The 23,555-nt window shown below is 42.3% G+C and overlaps 3 protein-coding genes and 1 long non-coding RNA gene across 8 annotated transcripts in view; 2 read left to right on the plus strand and 2 right to left on the minus strand.

Moving 5' to 3' along the window:
- rasa2 (RAS p21 protein activator 2) overlaps positions 1-1,054 on the minus strand; it is a 56,417-nt gene extending 55,363 nt beyond the window's left edge. The window contains exon 1 of the mRNA XM_021587711.3: positions 740-1,054. Within this exon, the coding sequence (XP_021443386.2) occupies positions 740-797 (58 nt within the window). The 5' untranslated portion in view covers positions 798-1,054. The remainder of the gene's footprint in view (positions 1-739) is intronic.
- On the plus strand, positions 79-17,702 carry LOC110507620 (uncharacterized). Its single transcript, XR_002471153.3, has 3 exons — positions 79-206; positions 1,269-1,341; positions 14,578-17,702. It is a non-coding gene; the product is annotated as an uncharacterized LOC110507620 (long non-coding RNA).
- zbtb38 (zinc finger and BTB domain containing 38) lies at positions 5,051-18,653 on the minus strand. Of its 2 annotated transcripts, XM_021587709.3 has the most exons (3): positions 18,301-18,653; positions 17,696-17,769; positions 5,051-10,168 (listed from the first exon to the last, which is right to left on the minus strand). In XM_021587709.3, the coding sequence occupies exons 2-3, from the start codon at positions 17,714-17,716 to the stop codon at positions 6,218-6,220; spliced, it is 3,972 nt and encodes a 1,323-aa protein (XP_021443384.3). In that variant the 5' UTR covers positions 17,717-17,769; positions 18,301-18,653; the 3' UTR covers positions 5,051-6,217. The 2 variants fall into 2 exon arrangements, with proteins under 2 accessions (XP_021443384.3, XP_021443385.3); XM_021587710.3 differs by lacking the exons at positions 17,696-17,769; positions 18,301-18,653 and adding an exon at positions 15,416-15,880.
- A 3,266-nt stretch (positions 18,654-21,919) lies between these two features.
- Positions 21,920-23,555, plus strand: part of LOC110507608 (E3 ubiquitin-protein ligase TRIP12) — a 45,924-nt gene continuing 44,288 nt past the window's right edge. For all 4 annotated transcript variants that reach the window (XM_021587704.3, XM_021587706.3, XM_021587705.3 and 1 more), the window contains exon 1: positions 21,920-22,074. The gene's annotated coding sequence lies outside the window, so the exon portion shown is untranslated. The remainder of the gene's footprint in view (positions 22,075-23,555) is intronic.

The raw sequence follows: 23,555 nt of genomic DNA on the forward strand, positions 1-23,555 counted from the left end.
AGTAACGAAAACCAGCTATTAGCCAACTTTGCTGGATAAGGGTATGGCTTAAAATTTCAAAATCATTTCTCAAGTGATGACTAATCTGGAATAGATTAATATCGAAACTAGTTAGTTATTTCAACACAGTTACATTTCAGAACCTAACCAACACACGGAGACAACTTCCTGCCACGAGCGTTTCGCAAGATGAGAACCGAGACAAGGTAACTAGCTAGCTACTGGTAGCGTGAACTAGCTATGAATGACACATTATTATTAGATAGCTAGCTAAGATAAGATACATTGAAACAAATGAATTGCCTGTATAGGGAGTGGCACAATTTCACGGAAAGCACTTTACGTTTGCTAGAAAAATAGACAGCTAAATTAGCAACGTAGCTAACTAGCGCGAGCCAGCTAACAGTTAAGCTAGCCAGTCCTTGCTCATGTGTTTTGATGCGTGTGTGTGGATTTCAAACCACTGACTGTACTAACTAGCCCGTCTTTGCATAGGCTTTTGTTAGATAACCTAGCTGTGATATTAAAATAAATAGCTACAGTGTGACAACGTTTTCTGAAAATATAAAACAAGTTTAATCGGGCCCGGGCAACATTCATTCACAACAATGTCTCAATCTATCTTCATGAACTAGCTGTGTTGATCGTACCGCGCCCCTCTTTTTTCACGTCGTTTACTTTTTTGTTAAACCCTTCAATTGAAGAATGCCGATACAATAAATACATTGTTCGCACTTACATATCTTTCCCCGCAGGCTTTGTAAAATCCGTATTTTCGTGTCCTCTTCTTCCGCCATGGTCCGACTTGACTGTATCTGTAGCTAGTACATTCAACGCTTAGCTATAATATCCGTTTATGAATGCAAGCGAAGGGCCAACCTACTGCAGCGTCACTACGAGCGCTATTGGCCGTACGCTGACATTAGACTAGACTGGAGAGACTTGTGTGAATAGTATTCACTGCACTGACTCTCACTGTTTGTAAAACAAGTGGAAGCTCTGTGCAGGATTCACACCAAAGAAAAGTGTCAAAGATGAGAGGATGCGCCTCCCCCCTCCTCTTTCGGTACCCGACCTACAGACACGGAATTTGCACAGACAATACTTGTAACTTCTGTGCTTGCCATAGGAGCATTTCTTGATATTTTGTTATTTGAAAGTTAAAAATGTTCAGGCTGATATAGTTTTGCAAAGTCGGATTATGTGCTTTTTTCATTAATACAGGGAACTGGCTATGTTCACTTCTCTCATCTCTTTCTTATTTCAAGGTAGTCACAGTTTGGATGGTGGATTTCTTATCCAAGACTATTCAGGACATTCACAAGGACAGTGGGAATACAGGTATGCACACCTGCCTGCTCAAGGCAAGCAGAAATGATAGTGCCTTGAGCCTGTCAATTCGGGTGACAATCTTCTTTACACCACTGGAACAGCACCCTAGACCCAACCTTATATTAACTTTAGAAAACCCTAGACCCAGTCTTATCTTCACTCATTTTTCAAAACTGTAACCCATGTCCTAATAACCCTTAACCTTAGCACCAGTCCATCTTGACCTCAAAACCCTAACCAAACCCTTGTGCCCACTTTATTGCAAAGCCCTTTTGAAAACCTTAATCCTAAACCTGATCTTATTTCCATATGGGGGATTCCTCATGAAACTAGAAAAGAAATATCATGATTTGGGGGATTTTCGCAAAATGTAATCAATAGAAGGGTCCTTTGGAGGAAGGATTGTTAACATATATTTGACATTTGTATCCCTCTTAGATGTAAAGTCTCCTGTTTAGGGGACCTGCATGGTTCTGATACCGTTCCGACTGACATTTTCACTTAGAAATTGGATCTGTGGACACTAGCTCAAAATGGCATGCATTGAGTGATAACCTTGGTTCCCACGGACACAGTAGTATATTGTCTGCCTGTGTGACATAGGACATTAAATATGAAACCACTTGAAGCTCCTACCATTTAATTCGCTCTTCTGACTGTCCATCAACTCCTGGCTGAACCCTACATCACATCCACTGAAAAAGTGCATGCCTGCAATCCTTACATCATAGCTTAGCAGGTGAGAGTGGTTTCATCACTATAGCATATTCCATAGATTGATTTATAGCCATTAATCTGAAATATTTTATAGATTTTAAACAAAAAAACATTTCTGTTTGTCATAGATGGACAAATTTAATATGAAATTAATATAGCTCTATTTGATGTTCACAGCGGTGGGGGCAGGTGTTTTGATCAAGAGAGACCTTGAAAAATATGCACATTTTCTCTAACACTAGACAAAGAAATATGTATTTTACAGTTATAAGGAAGGCGAAATCTTATAGTAAGAGGTTTTATAATTTGATTATACTACATTTAGAAAGCATGTGTCATTTCAAGCCATATTCATACAGTTTTGTTGAATAGGAAATATGTCATATAAAATATTTCATATTTTCCTAATTTGTACTTGAGCTTGTGTCTTCAAACGTGACTACACCTGAGCAATTTCTAAAAACAATTACCAGAAAGGTGAGATTTGAACCTTTCTTGGGAGTATGATGCATTACTAGTTACTGTTTATTGTCCTCTCATGGTTAATAATGACTTTTGGAGATGATGTAAATTACATTTTAGATTACATGTAGTTACTTTACTACTGATGACACTGCCTTGATCAGCCTGTTGCATGCTGACGAGGAACACCATGGCCCAGTCCTAAATTACTTTGTAGAGTGGCGTAACAAATCACACTTGGTCCTCAATACCAACAAGACCAAAGAGATGTGCGTAGACTTAAGGAAGCGTACAACACCTACCTCTGCAACATCTATCAGAGGTCAGATCATAGAGATTGTAGAGAAATACAAATATCTGGGTGTCCTCTTGGACAATAAGCTTCAGTAGAGTAAATGTGCAGACCTGATCTACAAAAAGGGTCAGAGACTGTACTTTCTCAAAAAGCTGGGATCTTTTAATGTTGACTGTGCTATACTGAATCTTTCATTGAGATTATTTAAACTTTTTGTATTGTTTGTGGGTTTGGCAATGCCACTGTCAGCCAGAGAAATATGCTGAGAAGGATTATCACCACAGCAAGCAAGGTACTTTGAGTCAAACAGACAGGTCTGGATGAGATCTTTAAGTTCAGGGCCCTCTGCACAAAATCATTTTAGAACAAGCCACCCCCTGTACCCGAACTTTCAACTAATCCTCTCTGGGTGTAGGTATAGGGCACCCCTCGGCAGGAGAACAGAACTAGACAATAATTTGTGACAGGTGTGATATCCCTCCTAAATAGCTCGGGCTAATGTTCCTATCGACCCAGTAAGGTCAGCAGGCTAGTCTCTTTTTATTTTTATGTAACTGTTATGAAAGTTGTATTGTCAATTTGTTTTCTATTTAAACAACACTAAACGTGTACATGACTGACTTTATCAAAATGATCCTGTTTACACTTTGTTGTCAATTTTAACACTAGAATAAATGTTTGACTAATATCGATGCCACATGGGCTGTTTTCTATCAGAGAAGTAGTTTATTGCCTTCAGTTGCGCTTTAAATCATACTTGAGAAATAATTAGTTGGAACATTTGTAACATTTTGGCCTTGCCCAGGCCTCGTTTAGGCTCCATAATGTTTCATCTGTAGGTGCTACAATGCAAACATGTGTGTCATTTGAAGCTGTACCGCTTGCTCTTTAATATGAGTAGTAGTTTTATTTTAATACAAATTATCTTATAATGAAAATATAAAAAATGTGATTAGTCAAATGTTTTTATATAGTGATGAACATAATATACAATACGGACATATCAAAGTTCCAGAGTGGGATGTCTCCTAGTTTTAAAGTTATGGCCCATTTTATTCAGATAAATTGGCATAGCATGCTCCTTTATTTGTATCATTGCACATCCTGCAAATCGGCAGCAGAGGGCAACTGTTTTCACATTCACTCTGTTGGTAATGCTTACATATTGGATTATAACTCCAAAGTAGCAGAGATCCCATTCTGGGAATTTTGTGCTTGTAGAGTATGTTATGATCAACAATATATTGAAACATTAGCCAAATCAAAAATGGTATATTTTAAATATTCATAAATGAATGAAAGAAAATCGGTTTTGTAATCAAAATACTACTCATATTGCATATTGGTTTCGTATGACAATTTCTGCTTTGTAGCACCTACAGATGAACCATTAAGGAGGCCTGGGTAAATGTCACATTCCAGCTTCAATTAATGATTTCTCAATTATGCTTTAAGATGCAAATGTCTAATATGTCAACAAACCTTCAACCAAAGGAACCTTATATATATACTACATTTCATGAAAATCCCCAAAATCATACTCTTCTTTTTGTTCTAATTTTGTGAGGAATCACCCATATGGATGTTTTTATCTATGTGACCACTTACCTCACCATGAAGGAAGTAGATTAGATGACCAGATGCTTGAGTTAGAAGAGGAGACCAGTGTGATTCAATTTGCCGTTTCTATAAACCCGAAGGAAGTTTCAATGTATAAACCTAACCTGCTTTGCATTTGGTTATGTGGTCCTTATGGGTATCAGCCATGATGACTACTCCATGACTATGCTTTGATTTGTCAAGTGTGTATTATTCATCAATAACTTTATTTAGACTGTGTAGCCAATTGTAAATAGTTAAACTCTCATGGCCTGTGACTCACAGCCACCTCAATGGTTTATCTTCATTAACACAGTCAACTTAATAATTGAAGGAGCAGAGAGTAGTAGTTAAGGTTTATCCAGAAACTGGTAGCATTAGGTAACAAGGGGGTTGCAGATGAGAAGGTAAGTACTGTACTACCTAATAAACCTGTTACCAGATCGGGCCAGTCCCGACTCCAGGGGGATGGGGAGAGGGGAACATCTGGGTTTTGCTTTGTGTGGGCCAGACTCTAAAATGTTGCTGGGTTTTGTTGAGGGATGATGGGAAAGGAATTAACTTCTCAGATGGGCTGACCCTCGAGGCCACCAAGTGACTGTAGAACTGAATTCAACAGAGCTCCAGAGTAAACAGACAGTCAGATTTACTAAGCATTTGCACTTTTGCAAACTCTGCACACTTTTATTTACCAAAGGTAATACAACTGAGAAGTTAGGTAAAACATTTAACACAAAGGTAGGGGAGCATTCAGTAAAGTAAAGAGTAAAAATATTAGATGGCTTAGATTTGTTTTTATATTTGTCTTATGAAAGTAACAGCTGCAAACTGCATCAGTGCAAGGACTTACAAATGATGTCCTCCTGTGTGCTTATTTAATCTAAACAATAGGAGGGTGTGTGTGCCATGCATTCATTTGTCCTCTTAATTCGAGAATGTAGCTTAACAGCTCTTCTCGGCAATTCCAGACAGGTTTGTTTGTTTATTTATTTATCTAAATAACCCAAGACACGGGAATATAAAAACAAGCATGTATGTTTTCTTCCTGTCATTATCTACTGGTTGATTGATTAATTATTTATTCCCTCTGCCAAACTGCAGTTTGTCAACTTTGTAACACTCATGTATATTATTTTAAAAGACACACATAAGGACTCATTCATTTTGATGGTGCATGTGGTAATGACACTACCAAAGTGGTGGACAGACTAATATGAATGGTAGTCTATACAGTGTAAATATAAATTATAATAAAGTGCAAATAACTATGCATAGGTATAGAATATGGACAGCACAATAATTATGAACTAGTCTCAAAGCTAAATAAAGTACAAAAATAAATCACTTTTTTTTTTAAACATGAAAAATTACCTATTGTGTTATAAGTGAAGAAAATTATATTTACATAATGTCAGTTAGGTCCTCATTCAATATCTGCTTTCCATTGGCAACTTATTTCAGATCTGTTTTCCAGGCCCAGGTCGAAAACGCAATATCAAATAATGTTTTCAAAGTACTTGAGGTGAACTTGATTTAGTTTGGGTCAATTCCTTTGTGTCCATTATTTTGGGCAAACTAACCTAAATCAAAATAACCTACATCAAGCACAGCTTTGAAATCTATTGACATACAGTACCAGTCAAAAGTTTGGACACCTACTCATTCCAGGGTTTTTCTTTATTTTTACTATTTTCTATAAATATAGTAAAAATAAAGAAAAACTCTGGAATGAGTAGGTGTGTCCAAACGTTTGACTGGTACTGTATGTATTTGACTGTAGGTCTGCAACTTACTACATAGGCATATAATCACTTAAAAGTATTTCCCTCCTGAATGATAAGTATTATGTTTGTAAAGAGGTCTCTTCTTTGCACTGTATGTACTCTTCTCTGACTTGGGCGAGGAGGGAGTGGTTGCCCTAGTGACAGAGTCTCTTTTCAGATATGTAGCAGAAGACTGCCCATAGCTAAAATGACTGTCTGCTCCTGGTGTGGTCATAGGGGCCTTATGGCTGGGTGTCTCTCTACCGATATAGTCTACTTGATTCTGCTTTTTGGACGTGAGGCTTGTCTGATGTTGCTGTTTGTGTTCAATGCGCTTTTTAGACTTTCTATGCTGCATCTCTGAAGTGGAAGGCTTTCTGTACTGCATCTCTGAAGGGGAAGGCTTTCTATACTGCATCTTGGAAGGGGAAGGCTTTCTATACTGCATTTCTGAAGGGGAAGGAGAAACGGTGTCGGTGCAGGGGGGTGACATTGGAGTTTTCTGATAGTGTCCATCACTAATTCTAAATGGAATCTCTTTCTCGGGCGCCACTGATATGTAGTCACCTGTGTCCTCCCATTCCTCGTGCTTAGGCTCTATCTTCTCTGTTGAGAACCTGCCTAGTGATCCCGTTGGCACTTTGCTCTCCTTGTCGATGCTATATTGATCCTCCCCTTCCTCTGTTTTGATGACATGCTTTTTCAGATTTAAGCCTAAGTCCAAAATTGCTTGGCGTTTTGGGACTGTGGAGTAGTTGTCGCTGCTGTACCCCTTTCCTGCTGTCTCTTGGTGTTTTTTTTCATGGCTCTTCTTGGTTGCGAGGTAGAGGAAGCGCTGGGGGCAGAAGGAGCAACGATACCGCTTCTCTGTGCTGGGGCTGCGGGCACAATTGTCAAAGCAGGAGCCATTTTCCATACAGCTCTTGCATACGTAATCCCTGCTGTCCTCAGCGGTCTCAAAGCTGGCACTGGGGGCTTCGCCGGGGGGACACTGCTTTGCACAGGTCCGACAGAAAGTTGGGTGACAGCCAATGACATGCGCTCTCAGACCAGATGCCGTTATGAAGGTGCTTGCACAGATGTCACAGATGTATGCCGTCTTTGGGCTGGTGTTTCTGAGACGTTGTTTCAGCTCTGTACCCTCACTGGAGATGCTCTCTTCAGCACTTCTGCATCCTTTATCCAGGTAGTCTTTGCTGGCCCTGGGCACTAAAGAGGATGTCATGGAATAGCATAGACGATGTCTCTCTTTTCTGTGTTTGGATCTCAGTTTCTTACTCTTCTTCTTGGGTTTGTAAGAGTAATAGGGACGCCAGAGCTTGTCAGCTGTGTCACGGTCAGTGAGGTCATCACATGGCTCTGGCTCAATGACAGAAGTGACCTCTGTCCTGAAGCGGAGGCTGGAGATCTCCATGCTGCCCTCTGTAGGCCGGCCCTGGTCCCAACACCTCTCCTCTACCTGGTTCCCGCTCCTTCTTTTCCTCTTCCTGGGGAACAGCTTGGAGCCCTTGATCCTTCGGCGAATGATTGCCTCGTTGCCAATTTTCACTGTGATCTGGCAGAGGGGTAGAACGTGACCATCCACGGAGGGACCTGGACATGCAGGCTTGGCAATGTACGTTTCAGTTTCCCCCCCTGCAGTCTTGCTAGTGACCAGGCTCTCAGCCCCTGGCAGAAAAAGCTGACTGGTCATGGCTTCAATTCTCTGAGCTGCAGCTGAGAGCTCACATAGCCTGTTCAGAGAGCTGGGTGGGTTAATTTTTAGGATTGGTAGATTGTGACTGTTGCCCTCCTGGTTCTTAAACCTTTGGAATGCGGCACCATCTCCATAGTCCATTGCAGGGGACTCCCCACCTGCCTGCATTATGGCCAAGGGGGATGAATAGCTATATGGAGGCCCATTATGCTCAGAGTGAGAGGCCTGTTTTCCTGTGCCTGCATGTTGGTCTACATCTTGGTCACAGGGCTGATCAAAACTGATGCGTGGCATTACTGAGGCCACCACTTTTGGAGTGGCCATGAACGTCACAGGCATTGAGAATATAGCAGCGTCTTGGTTACTCATAGCACCACCATCATCAAATGAAGGGATGGGAGAGCTGCAGCCCAGCGGGGCCTGCTCACTGCCCTCCAGCTCCTCTGAATAGGTATGACTGTAAGTCTTGTACCGTCTCTTTCTAAATTTCATAGGCAGAAGCCTGTAGAGTTTGATGGGGTAAACGCTGCCCTTAAATCCTCCATTTGCTGACTTCTTACTCACAGATAATCTGGGATCGATTCCGTGGAAGGCCTTCTGGTGGTTCTTTAGGATGTAGTAGGTCATGAAGGTCTCCAAGCAGAAGATGCACTGGTAGCGGCGCTCTCCTGTGTGCCAGATCTCGTGTTTGGTGCGATACTCGGCTAGGGCAAACACTTTATTGCAGTAGTGACAGGGGTATGCCCTCTGCCAGGAGTGAACATTCTCGTGGCGCTTCAGACTGGAGACGGTCACATATGCCCGTTTACACACACTGCAGTTATAGACCCTCTGGCCTCCACTAGGTTTCACTAACTTATCTACAGCCTGCAGTGTTTTTGACTTGGGATTCATTTGGAGGCTGGTTGGAGGGAAAGGGTCAGGAAGTTCAGTAGGAGATAACTGGACATTAGTTACTGTATTGTTCGTGCTTGGCATGCTGTCTGAATAATGGTCTGCCCCGGCCTCTTTGCCTTGGGGCTCGTGTTCAGGCGAGCCCCTCTGTGATTTCGTGCACACTGTCTCGTGGTTCCGCAACCGCTTCAAATGCATGAACTTCCTGTGACAAAACTTGCAAAACAAATGACTGACAAACCTTTTTTTGTGCATTTCTGTGTGTACGGTGAGAAGTGCTTTATTGGTGAATATCTCTGGACAGTGCTCACAGCTGTAGATTGATATGCTATCATCTGTGTAGGGTGAAAGTGGAGGTGGGTCCAGCTCCCTGTAGCCATTATCAATGGCTAGAGGCAGCTCATTGGTCCTGCTTGTGCTTGTCTGCGGGTATAATGACGGGGGTGACGTTCCCACAGGTTGTACAATGGGCTTAATTAATGTCGGGCTGCTTCCAGTTGGATGCACAGATTCATGTGCTACAGCCAGTGTTTGAGGTGTGCTTTTACTCAAGGCGGCTCGCAGTCTGTGACGCTTTTTGAGTGGGCCACTGTTTCTGCTGGCCAGTTGTCTTGGTTGGGACTGTGTGGGCTTGGTGCCCTTCTTGTTGTCTTCCTGGTTGCCATCCCTGTGCTCAGGGTCCCTGGGTCCCTGGCTAATGACTGCGTAGGAGTGCTCTGACAGCGCCTGCATGGGCTCATTGTCCACTGCGAGGGGGCAAGGGGCAGGGCAGTCCGCTGGGGTCTGTCCAAGATCAGGTGATGGCCTCTCCCCCCTGTGCAGGTCTAGTGGGGTGAAGAGGTTGTTCCCGGGGCCCACCTCAGTGATAGAGAAAGCATTGGTGATCCTCGGGCCTCTAGCACTGTCTGGTTCGTCTGGCCTGGAGGTCTCTTTCTTTGCGTTACGAGGCCCTTGGGTCTTACTACGGCCTGTGGTCTTAACAGGGTTGGTTGAGGTCTGGATCTGTGGCCCACCTGAGTCCTGCCTGTCTTGTTCCACTAGTTTCTCTAAGAAGGGAATCCCCAGTCTTTTTCCAGCTGCCATCAGGCATCTAGTGTCCTCTGTGCTAGGTGATGATGTAACCTTAGAACAGTAGAGGAGGTTGAGGATGCTGGCGAACACCTCAGACCTCAGGTCCATGAGCTCCAGCACCTGGCTGGAAGTCCACACCTCAGTGGAGGTGAAGGCGCTGCGGAAGTATCCGCTGCAGGCAGCCAGGATGTTCCGGTGGGCCCGGAACTTTACATCCTCCACCACGATGGTGACATCACAGAAGAGGCCCTGGGAGCGCTGCTCATTGAGCCTGCTGAGGAGCGCCTGGGGATGGGAGCTGTCCATCAAGCCCTGGGTGCAGGGAGACGTCACGGTCATCTGCATAGAGGACATAAAGGAAATTTCAAATTGGTTTCGAAACATTGTTAACCCATTGCTTATAGTCACAATGAAAAATATCATTACATTTGTACCAACTGAGTCCCATGTGGCTCAGTTGGTAGAGCATGGCGCTTGCGACGTCATGATTGTGGGCTCGATTCCCACGGGGGACAAGTATGAAAATATATGCACTCACTACTGTAAATTGCTTTGGATGAGAGTGTCGGCTAAATTACTCAAATGTAAAAATGACTAAATTGTCATTCTGGAATTTAAGAAAAACATATGAAAGGGGTACATACTTTTTCTGATGTGGAAGTAGAAATTGTGTTATTTATTCTGTTAGATTCTTTAGTATTCAAAATATTAGTTGGCTATAATTGTGCAAACAATAACATTTCCTTTCATACAGAGATAATCTAAGGTATATGGTTTATGTTACTTTGATTAAGCATGGGCATGGGCTGGATTTGGCAGTAATGCCCTTATAGAAATCAAGTGGAATGTGTGAGTTTTAAGAAAGCCATCCAGCTCTTCTTACTCTGTCACACTAGATGGCAGCAAAGTTTAAGGAGCTGATGCTGGCATACCATATCTTGAAGAACTGTAGGCCCTATCTTATTTTCCACAAGCCTATTTAAATAGATTAACCAGAACAATGCTTAGTTCTCATGAGAATATACTAATGTAATATTTACCTCAGTGAAAAGTAACAACAGTACAAAAATGTCCTATTGACATTACCCTTACAAAATGTTTACAATGCTGTACATTAAGAATTTCTGATGATTCTCTGTTGGAAAAAACAGCATTGACCATACATTGGAAAAATGTGTACACCTGGAAATGAGCACTCACCATTGTCTGAAAACCAATTCAATTAAACTCCTTGCTTTCAGACGTTTCTATTTTACATTTCTGAATAATTGCCTCGCATGTAATAGAACTACACTGAACAAAAATATGCGCAACATGTAAAGTGTTGGTCTCATGTTTCATGAGCTGAAAAGATCCCAGAAATGTTCCATACGCACAAAAAGCATATTGCTCTCATTTTGTGGACACATTTGTTTACATCCCTATTAGTGAGCGTTTCTCCTTTGCCAAGGCAATCATCCACCTGACAGGTGTTGCATATCAAGAAGCTGATTAAACAGCATGATCATTACACAGGTGCATCCTGTGCTGGGGACAATAAAAATAAACTCTAAAATGTGCAGTTTTGTCACACAACACAATGCCACTGATGTCTCAAGTTGAGGGAGCGTGCAATTGGCATGCTGACTGCAGGAATGTCCATCAGAGCTGTTGCCAGAGAATTTAATGTTAATTTCTCTACCATAACATTGTTTTAGAGAATTTGGCTGTATTTCCCACAGCCTCACAACCACAGACCACATGTAACCACGACAGCCAGCTTCTTCACCTGCAGGGTCGTCTGAGACCAGACACCCGGACAGCTGATGAAACTGTGGGTTTGCACAACCAAATCATTTCTGCACAAACTGTCTCATCACCAGGTTCATAACTGACTTCAGTGGGCAAATGATCACTGGCATGCTGGAGAAGTGTGCTCTTCTCAGATGAATCCCGTTTTCAACTGTACCGGGCAGATGGCGCGTAAGGCTGTGTGGGCGAGCGGTTTGCTGATGTCAACGTTGTGAACAGAGTGCCTCATGGTGGGGTAATGGTATGGGCAGGCATAAGCTACCAACAACAAACACAATTGCATTTTATCGATGGCAATTTGAATGCACAGAGATACCGTGACAAGATCCTGAAGCCCATTGTCGTGGCGTTCATCCGCCGTCATCACCTTAAGTTTCAGCATGATAATGCACAACCCCATGTCACAAGGATCTGTATACAATTCCTGGAAGCTGAAAATGTCCCAGTTCTTACATGGCTTGCATACTCAGACATGGCACCCATGGAGCATGTTTGGGATGCTCTGGATCGACATGTACGACATTGTGTTCCAGTTCCCAACCAATGTCCAGCAACTTCGCACAGCCATTGAAGAGGTGTGGGACAACATTCCACAGTCCTCAATCAACAGCCTGATGCAGAGCAAAGGAGATGTGCTGCATGAGGTAAATGGTGGTCACACTAGATATTGACTGGTTTTCTGATCCACGCCCCAACTTTTTTAACTTTAAGGTATCTGGGACCAACAGATGCATATCTGTATTCCCAGTCATGTGAAATCCTTAGATTAGGGCCTAATCATTTTTTATTTTTTTATTTTAATTTGACTGATTTCCTTATATGAACTGTAACTCAGTAAAAACTTAGAAATTGTTGCATGTTGCGTTTATATTTTTGTTCAGTATATATTTGTGAACCTATTCCTGAAGACGTATGGCTTCCTGTAGACTCTTCTCTGTTTTGTTGTTTCCTAATCTGGTGAGGCACATTAGGCTACTTAACGCAGAAAGACTACAGTCTGGAGGCTGCCACACTATGTTCTTAATAATCACTGACTAAACATGCGCTAGTCAAGTGCCTGAAGAAAAATGACTTGTACCTGGCAAGTGATATCTGGTGGAGTGGAAACTAGAATGAGGACAAACGTGATTCACCCAGGATGTGGAGTCGCTCTATCTGCTTCAGTCAAAGGTTCAATGCCACTCCAGGTCACCAGCCATGCTAGAGTCATTGCCCTTACTGGCTGGTAGGTACATTAGCATAATTCATACTGAGGGCTCAGGTTAATGGCAGTAAATGAGATGGTAAGATTGCCTCACCTGACTCATTCGCCCTTTCTGCCCCTATCGTTAGTTCATTATTTATAAGCATTATAGGATTGTTTTGACTGCTCTCACCCACACACAGCTGAGACAGAGCTAATACAATTACAGGAATAGTTAACCAATGCCCTATAATTGAAACGGGTCCGCTGCACTGGGCTACAGAGCCACTGTAGTGGAACGACCACAATGTTGACCATTTAGCTCTTTTCAGTGTAGAATTCAGTTGCTAATCCAGTCCCTAATCGCACATTCATGGCGCGCACATACGGCTTACACAAACACGCCATCTGCTTCACTATATCTATAGACATCTGTAGAGCATTCCCACTGGGCACACACTGGTTGAATCAATGTTGTTTCCACGTCATTTCAATGAAATTACATGGAACCAATGTGGAATAGATGTTGAATTGGAGTCTGTGCCCAGTGGGTTGTTTTATGTTTGTGTGTAACGTCTTCCGATGCTTTTGCATGTGGTACAGGGCGGTTTTAATATCTCTTGTCTTTCTGTCTAACCTAAGAGGAAATTAAAGAGCACAGCACTTCCTGTGTGTTCCTCCCAGGGGAGTGGGCCTATGTCACTGTGTGGACTGGTCTGAGGCAACACCTCTGTCAACCTAAGCATCATCTTGTGTAAAAGCCTATCTGCAAAGGCAAGTAGCTTCTGAAGTTAGAGGTAGGCTATATTTAGGCTATCAGCATTTCTTTTTGACTTTCTTTTTGCATGACTATTAATATGATTATGCCTATATGCTGCTGAAGCCTAGGCAACATAGTTCTATTTTTATTAGCATCCCGTGATTTTTGTCCCTGACTTCTATTCAAAGAGGTCTCTGGAAACATGTTTATTTTAAGATCAGCGTCACAACATACTTCCTAATGCAAAATGTCTTCTTTCCCTGTCTGACATCAAAAATGCAATCCCTGATGTCCGGCAGAGGTGCTTTGGAGCGCACCACAGCTTTGCTTACAGAGAGAACAAGGCTATCTGATGGTATAGGTCTGCTCTGCAATTGTGGCAATGTTGTTATGCATATAGTAGGGCAGGTTATAAATCTGTACTACCAAATGCTGATACTGTAATTTTCCATGGCATAGCGGCCATTTTCTATAGTCTACTTTATCCTTGTTGAAGGTGAGCTGTTGGGGTAGGTTAAAATGGCTGCCCGTTTATGGGGTACCATTTGTCCCTGCTCCAGATTGCCATTAGACCATGATGTTGAGATGAGACCACCTCTTCGTAACAAAAATATAATTTTCCATATACCCTTAGTTGAATACTGCCCTAGAGGCATCCCTATTGCACCCAATTGCTTGTTCAACTACATTACATCTACGTGTTTTAATATTGAAACTGTACTCATTTTCAGTCTCTATATTTCAACTGACTGTCCTAAGCATCACATTCTACATATTACTCAGAAAAGGCAGGGAAGAACGAATGTAATTAGGTTAGAGGTTAGATTTACATAATTGCACAGCAATAAACCATACATTCCGCCCCAGGCCATAAACACTAATTTGACTTAACATGTCCGTATTGAAACATAAAAATGCATAGTCACTTAACTTATTATTAAAGTGATCAAGCACACTTGTTTGAAGAAAAATAAATCTTAATAAAATACATATTTTTGCTCATGTTTTCTCTAGGTGCCACGATTACAATATGGCTGGCAGCAGACAGAGAAGAGAAGCCTTGCGTATCGCTGGGAAACACAGCCTCCTGCCTCCCCGTCTGACAGGCCTATGTTGTCATGGCAACATGCTGTGGCGCAGCACTTATTGGGATTCAGATTCAGACGGATGGCGGGGCTGGTGGGCGACTGCATTAGCCGTCCGGGGATTTGGTTTGGTCCTTCCTCGCAGCGAGCCCTGCCTGTCTGAGAGCCACAGCACCGCAGAACTCCCAGGCTCCAACACCACCGCAATGGAGGCTCGCCACCCTTTGTTTCCACTCTGGATATGTGTCAGTGTGTGTGTGTGTGAGTCTGCAGCAGAAATGCAGCAGCCCGATGGACTTTTCTCTCTTCTGCTTATGGCAGGCGATGTGCTTCAGCCTTGATGCTGATTTCCCCTGGTTTGTGCCGCTTTCCTTGTATTTTCATCTGGAAATTGCCCGCATATCTGCGGTTTCAGTTGATTCTTTTCAATAAGGGCTGATATGACCAATTTTCTCTCATCTTGATGTGCTTTACTCTGTTCACACATTGAGCGGAAATTTTGAATTTGTCATGAACGGTTCTCTTTGCCACACCCTAGTACACTGTGCCTTAGAATATCATGCGATATGCATTTTCAAAACCTTAAAATTTTAAATTCCCTAATTTCTGTGATCCACAAGGCGAGAACAAAACTGTCTTGAATACAAGCTGTCTAGTCAAACAAAGAGCGAAAATGGCATAGCAGAACCCAGTCAAGCCACCCCATGCAATATGTGTATTTCCGTTAAAGATAGATTGTAGATTGGTTGGAAACGTGCAGAACATACCTTTGCGAATCAGATAAAATGACACAGAAGGCGAACAGCTGACACAGAAGGCGAACAGCCAAAAACATTACGCAGTGTCCTTCCACTATAGTTCATATTCTCTACCGTTCAGGAAAAAAAACTTTTGTGAAAGGAAGGCGAAAGTAAGCACTTTTTTTTCTAGACTCGTCGCTGCTCAGTGGTGCCGTTGGAGGCAGAGCTTTCGCTGTTGTCTTTCTTTCCTCCTCTCCCTCTCTCATTCCCTCCCTCTCTCGTTCTACGCTGCTCACTCTGCTTCAACGTCCTTAGTCTCTCCCTAGGTCCTGGTCGAGTACTCCCGCACTCTCCTCTTCCACCCAGTCCTGTCCTGGCTTGCCCCAGCTCTCAGACCATTGACCACAGGATTCCCACATTGAAGTTTAAAAATAACTAGACTGGACTATGGGTCTGTCTGCTGCCTCTGTGCTGCCCGGGCAACTGAAGCCCAGCGGCATCTACTTTGCAGTCGCCAAGCAGGAAACGGCAACTTTATTAATCATGGCTGAGGACGGTAAGAGAGAGCGGCTCAGTGCTACATCACACAGCACTACGCCGTGCTGCACAGATCACAGAGAAAACACCTAGGTAGCACGCCTGCTACCGTTGTTACGACGATACAACGTCAACCATACCACAAAGTGCACCCACAATCACATTTCTGCTCAACTTCTACACCGACACCATTCATACTGTATCTCACAGTCCAAAAGGGAAGCTGGCTCTGTAGCTCACTTTCAAACAGTCACATCACGCTCTCCATCTGTCTCATACCTATGCACACATGCACTTTCTCTTTGTGTGTGCTACTGTGTACACTCAACCCTCTCTCGCTCTTTGTCAGCACATCTGTGTGCATTGGCTCATGAACATGATAAGCCTACAAAGCTTGTTTGTATATAGCAGCATAATCAATGAGATATCTGTGACTATATATGGTTTATTTCTCTCATCTACTTCTGCACTTTCAAAGTAAGAGAAAGTGAGAGAAAAAAAGGATGTAGAAGAGAGCAGGGGGAGAGGAGGACCGTCATCTTTGTGGAGGCTGCTGATGGATGGGAACACAGAGGGATGCCTCAGCACTGCAGAGTGCAGGAGGGAGGGGCTAAACCAGGCAGGCAGGGCAATGCTAGCCCCACCAGCTGCTGTAGATGCACACAGTTGCTTTATGCGTATGAAGGCGGAGGGGTTTTATTACAAGTGTTTTTGAATTTTCAAACGTGTCTTTGCTTTCTTTCCGGGGTCAGGGATGAGGCTTCTGCACCCGGGTGTGAAATCCATGCACATTTTACATTTACTTGGTCTCACAGAACAGATTTGCCTCATGAAATGCATGGAAGACATTTGTTGTGCACTTTCTACCAGTGTTCGTTCAGCTTATCATGAAAATCCCTGTGCCTCTGTCCCCTCCTGCTTTCTGTGCTTTCTCTCTCCTCTGCTCATTACTAGTCACATGGCCTTGTGTTGTGATCGAGACGCACACAATTAACCACAAGCTCAGCCGTCTGCCAGCTATTTCTGGTGCAGACCTACCCGGCTTGATTGTTGACATTACCTGAGTGCGATCAAGGCCCCTGTCTGCATTGGCCTGGGTAGGCAGTACACCAGCCTGGAGCACGCCAGCCCTCACATTTCTGTAAGCCGCTGCACTTTGGCATGACCTTGTTGCTGTGGCAACCTTTGAAGAAAACAGTGCTACCTTAACAGCATGGTGGTATGAAACAGTAAAGGTTGCGAACCTTACACGTTCTGGGAGGGAGCCTCTTAAAGCCAAAGGAAATATGATTTGACATGTTTGAGTGGCCACTATCATGCCTTTATCTCAGTTTTTCCTTTGGTGTCTTTCCGTTCTCTTCAGTGTTAAGACATTCCTGCTATGTATGGTTAATGGTCTTGCCTGCTTCCTCCCCACTTTTCCTGTATTTGTAGTCTTGCCTGCACAATCGATTTCCACTGGTGCACTGCAGGGGAACTCAACATCCCAAAACAAATAATAAGTCTAGTCCTCCTTTACCATCCATGCTGGGTTTAAAAAAAAAAAAAAAAAAATACGTTTTGAGAATTGCAAATGAAGTGCCTGCAGTACCTACTGTTTGTCTCAATTACCACAACCCGTCTCCCACAGTATTTGTTAGTACTTCGAATGTCTTGCAAACAAAGAATACATAAAGAGTGGTTGAAATTTGAACAAATCATTTGGATAAATTTATATTGCTATGAACACATGATTATTTGTGGATATTGGAGAAATTAAAATGATCCAACCTGCTGATTCATTGTTGCCATTCTCTGGGATGAATTCTTCTTTCACTCTTGAATAATTGCTTGGAGATTCAACCCTGTCAGACAGATCACATATCAACAATGTTTGATGTGACTTTACCATTTACTTTGAACATTTCATTTAGTTTTAATAGAAATTGTCTAGATATATTCCTTCTGACATCCTCTATTTTTTTTGGCACACACAACTGTTTTACAGCTGGGATATTTTCAAAACCACAACAAAAGAAGACATGCCTTTACTGCCTCAGTCTGTCCGGAGCCACTTGCAGAGCCCAGCTAGAGTAGACTAGGAACATTGATCGGCAGGGAAACAGAGCCCATAGCGCAAGCCTGACTAGGCCTTGTTCTCTCAAAACACACACACACTTGCGTATTTAAACACTGATCCTCATTACTGTTGCGCTGGCACATCCAACTCACACATGCTCAGTAGCCGAGTAACATTTTTCTTCCCGGATGGTCCTACAGGCCCTTTTGCTATCGCTATGGAAGTGAGCAGTCCCTCTGGAGAGAGAGTGTAGGAAGGAGAGTTGTTTTTAGCCAGCTCCAGGCCTGCTCTCTCTCTGCCTAGCCATATAATTTACCTTCCGCCTTCTCCTCTGTTTACTGGTGGCTGGCTGCCTGTGTGTGTGTCTGTGCCCAGCCTGGGCACACAAATTCTCCCTCCAGTCCACTCCTGAGACGCTGCCCGTCTTGAGGCCGATGAGGCGCTGACACTGCTGCGTCACTCCTGGTGCATCACTGACCCACAAAGAGGAGATGAGGAGGACATGAGGAGGGGTGGTGGGAATGTGTTGCAAGGGATAAACGAAAGAAAGTGAGCTCTGCCCACACATATAAATAGAGAGAAAGTGAGACTTCCGGGCTGGTCGGCTGTCGCAGGCCTAGCCACTGTGCTATTCAGGAAGTGGAGCCAGAGACAGATATTTTGTTACGTAATGAATATTTTTCCTCCCAGACCCAGCTGAGGAGGCGGTGTTTAGCGACTCTGACTCTAATAATAGAGCTCAGTACCAGTGAGGACCGTGTGTGTGCGGGAATCTGATCCATTTCACCCCCCGAAGTGAGGTATTTGGACAAGATTGAATGATTAGTCGATTTTTACAACTTAAAGACACGTTTTTAAACAACAATACATGCATTAAAAACTATCTCCATCGTGTCCTTTGTAATGTTGCAATGTAAAGACAGATAAAACAATTTTTTATAAACATGTTCTGTTTTACATGACTCTCCTCTTATAATGTAAAGGGTGCGTATGAGTTAGTTTATTTAAACAAATTAAGTGGGGTTATGTGGCCTATCTTTCTGATTATACTACTAAAATGTTTGCTCTTAAAAAAAATCCCCTTTCACCAAACTTCCCTTGCACTTGGAGGATTCACACATTTTTCTCTGATACATGCGCTAAATAAGCCTATCTTCGATTACCTTCAAACTCATGCCAGTGTGGTTACAGTTCAACAGCAGGATTAAGTTTGTCTGACTGATAGCAGTTGTTTTGCACACGTCACCTTTGTTTTTACTTGATCCACATCCTGAAGTAAGGATGTGTATTTCTCTGCCACTTTGCTCCCTCTGCTGGCTAGTGTTTGTATCAGGTCCCCCCTCCTCACACAGCTCCTTCAGTACAGCTAGTTTTCAGCAGAGGGCGTAGGAACGCTAAATCGATCATCAAACAGGAAACATCTCCAGCATTACGTCTGACCCATGAGCTCATTATAAGTAGCTGAATCTGTTTTAGGCCTACTCTTTATTATAACAGGCATGCACGTAACAATATTTTTAATACAATTTAAAACTCCATACTAATGTGTTCTTACTGTTATTGAGTGTGATAAAGATTGGACACTTTACCAAGTATCTAATTTCAACTGAAGAGCACAACCCACAGTCACACCCAGAGAGTATAATAAACACCTCAACAATTCCATTGCAACATGCATTCATTCAGTAATAGTATGGCTTTACTTGTAAACAGTGCATATAACATACTGGATTAGAACTCAAATGCAATAACAAAAATCAAGACTAAATAATTTAATGTTATTTGTTCGAAGGAAGCCTACAGCATTTGGCACTTTTTATTTTTGCAGAGAGAATAAACAAGCTCTGAAATACACATTCACAACATAAATCAATCAATAGTGCATTTTAAACACAGAGACACAACACACCATTCAAATGCATAAATAACTCATTGTGCTAATGGCAGAGAAAGTTATATTTCCTCAAATCTTTATTATGAGATGAGTAACACTGTCTTGTTTAAGTGTCTAGCTACCTCCATGTACATACTGCTGGTTCTCTTTGGTGTTGAAGGCAAAGAATATCTTCCTCCAGCCAGTGGCATTGGCTAGGGCCTCCATGTCAGGCGTGAGTTTATCACAGTGACCCCTCACAGTCTGTTCCCAGAACTCTGGAGAGTTGCAGAGCTGGGATATCCCATTCCGTATTGAAATACAACACACACAGACAGACAGGCAGACAAACACTAGCTCACTAACTAAACCCAGATCATATTTTCCTGGCCATGTTATAGCCTAACTAGAGCCCTGAGGTTTTCCTTGTCCGTTCACATGGTCAGTAAAAACTCAGGGCCCTTAATGAAAGAATGTGCATATGAAAGTAAAATGTGCTTTTGTAAACTATTTGGGTGCACAATATGGACTGGTTTCCTGGACACATTAAGACTAGTCCTGGATTTAAAAGCAAGCAATGTCAATGGGCGGCAGGTAGCATAGTGGTTAGAGCGTTGAACTTGTAACCAAAAGGTTGCAAGAACGAATCCTGAGCTGACAAGGTAAAAATCTGTTGTTCTGCCACTGTTCCTAGGACATCATTGAAAATAAGAATTTGTTCTTAACTGACTTGCCTAGTTAAATAAAGGGTAAAAAAATATATTTCAAAAATGGAAATTCTCTTATTATGAATCTTTTCCCAGGAGTAGATTTCATTTTCATCTGAGAAACCTGTCCTTTGGGTTTGTAAAGCCCAGGCTCACCTTGTGGAACCTCTTTGTGGTCTGTGCCAGCAGTGCAACGTCCTTCAGCTCCAAGAAGGCCAGGATTTGGAGCAGTAAGTCATTGGGCAGGCACTCCAGGTAATCAAAGTTCCCATGGCACAGTGCTTGGGTGCACTGTCAAATCTGCTGGCCAAACACCACACCTACCTGTTCTAGAGAAGGAGTAGTACATACCTACTCAGGGCAGTGCACTTTTCAAGACACCAACAGAACCACGTGTATCTACACAAAAACCAATACAGTAGCTGATGTAGGCTTAAAGAGTTTCATGGCAGAGACTTGTAATGGAAACCTTACGCTGCATGCAGGAATCATGCAAATGGTCATCGTGGGTCTTCTTATTTTCTCCAGGTGCAGCACCCTTGAATTCAATCCGCAAAGAAATCTTCCACGATCTCCATATCACCTGAAGAGAAATTAAAAAATAAATAGGCCCGTTATACAACTCAGTTCTCTCCAATCATCAGAGCCTTGTAGTTAATCTATGTTCAAAGCATGTTGAAACAGAAAAGTTACTTGCAGAAAGAAATGTCAGATACATAAGGTTGATATGTAGCATTTAAAAGTACAATCATGTCAATGGAGAGCAACACTACCAAATACAGTATTGTGTACCATGGCTGCTGTCTTGATGTGTAGCCTTTCTCCACAGGAACAGTCCAGCATTGTGCTGATAAAGTTGATCTGTTTTTAACTCTCAGCAATCCCAAGATACATATCAAATGGGTGATAAAATATAATAATTTACCTCAGTTTAAGTGACAGTAAGCTGAAAAATATATATTGTAGGAGGGGGCCCCTGGCCATTTATTTCAAACAATTTCTTGCCATGTAAAGACGCCATTTTTAGACGCTAAAGAGTTTCTATGACAACGGAGAGAAAACAACAGGGAAATATTTTGTGTGACAATGAAAGCGAATTCTATTCGAAACTGTATATTGAGTGATTGATAATTTAAGTATATAAATAAAATAATGATCAACCCACAATGTCATGTATATTTTCGAGAAAACAGTTGGATTAGGGGGTCACGACCCAGCGGATTAATATTTCGTCGCTATCCTATTGTGAAATATAATTGTACATTTTCTGAACACAACTGTAGACAATAGTAAATACATTCAGTAAATTGTTATTGAATACATGTATTTATTTGGCGCAGGTTTGTTTCATTGTCGACTTTATCATCTAAATTGAAAGTAGTTCCGAGCGGAAGAATGGGGCACTTTAGAGCGGAGGTATATTGCAGTTGCAGGTACCTCAGCTGATGTGAAGGCTGAGAGAGTGGAGTTGGTGCACTGTCTGTTACAACTACAACACTGGAACAAATAGGTAATAACATAATATATTTAACGTTCAGTGGCGTCTTATTCAGTAGTTTGGGGGTGGCCTCATTGATAATATTAGACTGAAATACTTGTGAGGAATGGAGTATCCGTCTCGCGAAAAAAATATGGTTTCCAATTGTCATCTCTCGAATCCTGTTCCTGCTTTCTCTGTGTGATGCAAGCAGCAAAGAAGGTTCAGAGGCCATTTCGTGTTGCAATTTCTCTTCCATAAACATAGGTAGCTAGTAAAACAAAATAAGCTCGCTAACCAAACAATAACTCTTGAATTGGAAATGGCATACGGTTAGCCAGTCGGCGAAACAAACATTTTAGCTAGTTGGTTGGCTACCAGCTAGGTACCTCGCTATATAGCTAACGACGTTAGCAATTGTCTAAGTTAGCGACATTTGTTAGCCGGTTAACACTAACTTTTTAGCTAACTGACCTAACCCGATATTGTTCGGGTTAAGGTCAACATGTAACGTTAGCCGCTTTTTAATATTATGTTAGATACTAACGTTAGCTGGCTACCACCTTGCAACTTGTGTGTAAAAGTTAAGTTATCGTGTTATTGAATATGGCATTCCCCATTTAATAGAGCTAACGTTAGCTAGCTACAGTAATTTATAACGTCAGGCAGGCTAGAAAGTAAGCAGGTAACTAATTTAACATTGCTAACTAGCGGCAAGAAACGTTAGCTTCCCATTTGGCTAGCCATTACTAATCAAGTAAACGCTTGTTCAGCTAGCTACATAGCTAACGTTACTTTTAAACCTTGCGTTTCTTACACGTCGACAGCTGGCAAATTACTGAGGCGATACAATAATTATCAAAACTAGCCAGCGAACTACCGTTAGCTATGTAACTAGATTATGTTAGCTAGCTAACGTCAGCTAAATACAAAACTTAAATGACCAGATGTTATATTAACGTTAGTTAATGCCGTGTGAATATCGTTGGATGTAGTTTGTCTGACATCCCATTTGAACAACTATTAAATTAACGTAGCTAGCCTGTCCTAACAAGAAAGCTAGTTAACGTTAGCAAGCTTGCTCTGGTGCGAAGTTAATGTTAGTCCTACCGATGTTGCCATTTTCGATGGAAAGATTAGACAATTGTTATTTAGATTTGCTAGCCATTCCCTTTGAGGTGGTTTCCATGCTAAAGTTAACTACATGTTTTTGTGCGGTTGTCTTTAACGTTAGCTGAATGTTTAGGACAACAATCCACCACCTACGCATTTTCATGTCACATAGCTCATCTTACATTCATACATAGCTAGCTAACATGTTATTTGCGGACTTAAATGTATTTTTACATTAATAACCAGACATTTTAGCTAAGTCATACGTTATCGCTTTACAATCTGGAAGGTGCCATACTAGGCTCTTTGTCTATTGGTAGCTAACTTTACTGTCAAATTGAAATTACGGGACTGGGTTTGCTAACCACCTAGCTGGTGCTAACTACGTCAGCATGAAGGCC

Source organism: Oncorhynchus mykiss, chromosome 27 (genome assembly GCF_057628025.1).
Source record: "Oncorhynchus mykiss isolate SJ-2025 chromosome 27, ASM5762802v1, whole genome shotgun sequence".
Classification (NCBI taxonomy): Eukaryota; Metazoa; Chordata; class Actinopteri; order Salmoniformes; family Salmonidae; genus Oncorhynchus; species Oncorhynchus mykiss.

Bases quoted from the DNA above. Each gene is read 5' to 3' on its own strand.
- zbtb38 (XM_021587709.3), bottom strand. From the start codon at position 17,716: ATGGCAACAATGAATCAGCAG. The intron at 10,169-17,695 runs GTTGGATCATTT...TCCTCTATGCAG, and splicing joins TGGCAACAATGAATCAGCAG to ATGACCGTGACGTCTCCCTG.